The 5,000-nt window shown below is 36.5% G+C and overlaps 1 protein-coding gene across 1 annotated transcript in view; it reads right to left on the reverse strand.

Moving 5' to 3' along the window:
* The window catches only part of LOC144971683 (uncharacterized), a 33,933-nt gene that overhangs the window by 8,410 nt on the left and 20,523 nt on the right, over positions 1-5,000 (reverse strand). The window contains exon 8 of the mRNA XM_078912755.1: positions 24-124. Coding sequence (XP_078768881.1) covers positions 24-124 — 101 coding nt within the window. The remainder of the gene's footprint in view (positions 1-23; positions 125-5,000) is intronic.

The raw sequence follows: 5,000 nt of genomic DNA on the forward strand, positions 1-5,000 counted from the left end.
AAAATAATAAAAATTCGTGTTTACCGACCATCAAAACAGTTGATAGGAAAGTTGACCAGCACCCCACCGTCCACAAACACATCCGTCCCTCCGTTTAAGTCATAATTTACTGCCGTGAATACACCTGGGGATATTGATGGCATGTAACTATGCGTATACTATGAAGTAAAATAAAGACCAATAGGGAAGAATAGTGTGATGTCAAAAAAAAAAACTTGTCCCAATTTCATTGGAAGTGTAAAACCTCTCTTTTTGGAGTACTGGATTCATACCTGGTGTAATTGATCTTCTGGTTTCAGAGTTATAGCATCTTATTTTCTTGTCTCATTATCAGAAATTTCTGGATTCAGATGAGGCCGAATTAATCCCTGAAGTATTGCAGTGCCCTCCGTACTAAAGTCACAACAATATTGTCATGGTCTCAAGTGAGTAAAGAGCTACTCGACTATGCATAAAGATATATGTAGAATGAGGCCCCAGAATTTACTAGTTACTATAAATGAAAAACAATTAACGTTTGTTTACAATGAAATAAAAATAATGATGAAATTTAATTAAAAGAGATAAACAGTGATCGTGGCAGTTACAAATAGAAATATGAATATTTTACGTAACTTATGATAATATGTCAGGTTCATAAGTGTACTTTCCAGGCAGTTGATGGGCTTGGATGATCTATTCCTCTGATAACAGGATCGGACTCGTAAAATTCCACTTCCAGGCAATTGGTAAAGGTTATTGTGTAGTCCTTTGACAGCGGGCTTGGGTTTGTCCTTGAAGATTAACAATCAAAGTTAAAAGCTCCGGGCGTCTTAATGGTGTAGATATAATATCTACAAAGTCCCAAAAGATAAAAATCTTCCAGTATATATATAGGAATAGAGCGACTGGCCGTCCGCATAGATTGTGGAGAGAAAGTGAGTGTAGAATGTTAGACCTATCAGCTTTTATAATAAGTGGCTACGTGACAAATGTAGAACGAAAAGTATTCACTAATTAGAAATTAATTCGAGGGAAGGCAAAAAGGAAAGACGATCTAATATTAGAAGGTAAATGTTTTCTAAGCCTACCGGGAAATATAACTGGAGTGAGATGAATTCCAGTTCTTAATAAAAATAAATTTAATAAGATAATTTTGAACAACCTTTACTGTGACATCCCCCACCCACGTTTAAAATATACTCTTTAACCATCAGGAAAGATAGATTTTACAAACAGAGTAAATTTACTATCAAGATACTCTAGCATTAATCCATTGTTATGATTTGTGCTAAAATTAAATTATTTATTAACTAGACATGGAAATGTTTATATTTACGTAGGTATATGAATGGGTGACAATAACAATGAAAGATTGTGATTACAAATCATTGTGATAACAACATAAATGGCAATGTGATTACAAATCATTGTGATAAACAATAGTGATGGCAATGAAGCATGATTTAAGTCGATGATATGAAGGTAATTTACTGAATGAAATGAATGAAAATGTAAATGGAATATTGACATTTCAAATATTAATCAAAATGAGTGAAAATTCCATAACAATAATAGATAAAGAGAAGATTTCCCAAATCATGAATGGGGATGGTATATATATCCAAACAATACTCAATGTTACATTAAGTTGGGTCATCATGTTTACAAATAAAATTATCGAAATTTGTGCGTTCTGATTTGGCATAGTTTTGCGAGGTAAATAACAGTATGCATGGGGTTAAGTTATACCCTTCTCACGTGTTTATACTAATCGAGAAAGTAGGTTTGCGTGAATATTTTCACAGCCTGGTATTGAGAGATACTGAAAGTGTAATTTTGCAAAAATAGACTCCACCTTAGTACTCTACTATTATTCATTTTGTTATTTCTTATGTACGTGAGTGGTTTATGGCCTTTTCGACCACAAACTCTTTTAGCAGTAGATATCTGCTGAATGTCTTTAAAGCATAGACGAGGCCAGTCCTTCACGCTCTATTACAGAGTATCGTGATTACTCGTCCAAAATTTCTGCTTGCATATAACAAGCATTAGAGATCCCTCATGCTCCTGTAATAGTACACCTGCGATGCCCTTATCAGACGCGTCCATTTCTTACAAACAAATTCTTTTGATATGTCGGGTAATTTAAGAATTGGTTTCTGAACAGAGTAATGCCTTTAATTGGTTAAAGCTATTCTGACACACTTCTGTCCAAACAATTTTGTTCGGTGACCCATTCTTTGTCAGATTTGTTAGCGGTGTCGCGATGTGCGCGAAGTTGTAAATGTATTTCCTGTAAAAATTTAGGAGCCCAAGTACTTTGCGTACTTCTTTTTTTTCTTAGGCGGTTGCAATTGTGCGATTTTGTTTGTTTTTCTGTCTCGGGTGTCTGTGTCCCATGACCAACGGTATGATCAATCCTGCGTTTGAAGCTTCGATATTATAAACATAGGTTGCGACACTATGTCTCTATCAAAATACTTTTTTTAGCATATTTGCATGGAATGTCTTTGTTGTGTTGTTAATTTTAATCTCGTAATTAACATTAATTTTACTGCTGTTATTTTGAATGGTCCTTTCCATGTAGCTAAAAGTTTACTCGAGTCATCGGGTAAAGTATTAGTACTTTGTCACCAATCTCAAATTTTCTTGACTTGCTTTTTCGATCGGAGTATTCCTTGTATTTCTCTGCTTTTTAGTGACGGATTCCTGTCTAGCTTACACGTGTCCTCTATTCGTCTTTCAGGTTTCTTACATATTCGTAAGCAAACATAATTTCGTTATTGTCCTCCTCATTCCCTTTACAAATGTCGGCTACTATATTGATCGGCCGCGAGGTGATCGTCCATACATCAACTCAAATGGGGAGTAGCCTGTAGATTCTTGGGTATTTCTCTATATGCAAATAGGATTGCTGGTAAGTATCTGTCCCAATCATCTGGTTTTTTCTGCTGACACTTTTCTTAACATATTCTTTAGAGTGCCATTAAATCTTTCACAAAGACCATTTGCTTGGGGGTGGTAGGGAGTTGTGAATGAGTGTTGGATTCCCATGAGTTTCATGGTTTCATGCATCATATGTGATGTAAATTGGGGTCCATTGTCCGACAGTATCTCATTTGGTATGCCTATTCTAGTAAAAATTGTCATCAATGCTTCAGCGATGTGATCCGATGTAGTTGATTTCAATGCTATCGCTTCTGGCCACCTGGTTGCGTAATCGACTAGTGTTAGTATGTGTGTAGGTTTCTATCTGATTTTGTTAAAGGGCCTATAATGTCAATTGCAACTTTTTGAAAAACTTTTCAATAACGGGGTTGTCTCTAATGGCAATCTCGGTATTCTGCCTTTTGCGACTCTTCTTTGGCATGTGTCACACGATTTCACATATTCTCGGACGTCTTTTAGTAATTCCAGGCCATGTGAAATTCTCGGATATTCTCTTCAATGTGGAAGAGCTCCCAAGATGTCCAGAAGTTATTGAATCGTGCGCTATTCCAAGGATTTTGTTTCTGTAAATACTCGGCGTGACCATTGTTTAGCTATTTTGTTTCTTTTCCTATGTAACCTGAACAGAATATCTTTTCAATGATGTATTCAACTTTTGATTTCGTCCCTTTGTTTGCGATATTGAAATATTGAAGTTAAAGTCGGGTCCTTTTTCTGTTCTTCAATGAACCTGTTCCTGTCAAATTGTTGTGGTTCTAGAGAAATAGTCATTGGCTTCTCTGTTGTCTTAGTCATCTTTCTTGTTTCTGCTAGACAAGCTGTTTCTTGGGTTAATGACCATTCTTTTACATCTGTTGGGTTGTCTTTAAGACCTTTTATATTGCCAACAATAACATCAGCGACGGGGTTGGGAAGTATACAGCATTCCACTATTCCTGTATAGTATGGGTTTCTATGTACACGTTAGCTGTTTCAAAGGTTTCGACTGTGCCACTGAATGTGATGCATTGTACCGTTTTTCCAGTTTTGTCTTCGTCATTGATCAAAGATGCTTTTATTCCTACTGTACTGCATCCTGTGTCTCTCAATATTTTGCAATCAGTTCCATTAGCTTGCCTTCACAAAAAAATAGCGATCCTGATTTGTGAGTTTGTGTTAAAGTGACATACCTTTCACGCAATACACATTTATATTTTCTCCTGACATTACTCGTGTCTGATTGTTTACACTTGTTTGGAGTGATGCATTTGCAGTTTCTTTTGGATATCCCACGATTTTGTAACATTTGTCTGCTATGTGGCCTTTCATTCCACAATATTGACATTTAATTATAGGTTTGTTGGTTTTCTTATACTCAGTATTATTGTCAGTGCTATTTCTTGTTTTGTTTTGATAGGGTCGGCTATGGTCTCTATTGAACTGTTTGTTCCATGGTTTGTTACTATGATCATCTTGTTTCACTTGCGTGTTCCGAGTGATTGATCGGCTCGTTCTATTTGAGTATTGAACTTTAGGTGTACCTGGACTCTGAGCAGCAGCACGTAGTATGGTTCCTTCAATGTTCTGCTAAGGGGTGTCAATGGATGTGCGCTGTTAAAGTTTTCTGCGTAGATTTTTAATTTGTCCAAGTTTTCTGGCTTCTCTCTTTAAAGAATGCGACTAAATCTGGGTTGCAAGCTTGATAGATTCGATTCTTCAGCGTGAGATAGTAAAGGCCTGCAAAGTCGTCTTGTTTTACGTTTGCCAACTCAAGCCACCGATTTAGAAATTGAGTAATTCGGTTCACGAATGTATTAAAGTCTTCTCCACTTTCCGGTTTTGCAGTGTGAAACCTTTCCTGGTAACCATCTTCCGTTAATCTAAATCTTTTTAGTAGAGCGTCTTTAATTTTACCATAATCATCTGCATCTTCAGTTGTTAAGGTATAGAAAACTTTTAGCGTTCTCCAGATAAGCAGTTAATCAAGGCGTGGCCCATTTGCTTTCTGGCCAACGATAACCTTAGCCTGAACTTCGAATCGGTGTAAGAAGATTCTAGACAGTCTGAGCGTTCATCGTATGTTGGCATGC

The sequence above is a fragment of the Berghia stephanieae genome, chromosome 4 (genome assembly GCF_034508935.2).
Source record: "Berghia stephanieae isolate SIO BIC M18660-M18661 chromosome 4, UCSD_Bste_1.3, whole genome shotgun sequence".
NCBI classification, from domain to species: domain Eukaryota; kingdom Metazoa; phylum Mollusca; class Gastropoda; order Nudibranchia; family Aeolidiidae; genus Berghia; species Berghia stephanieae.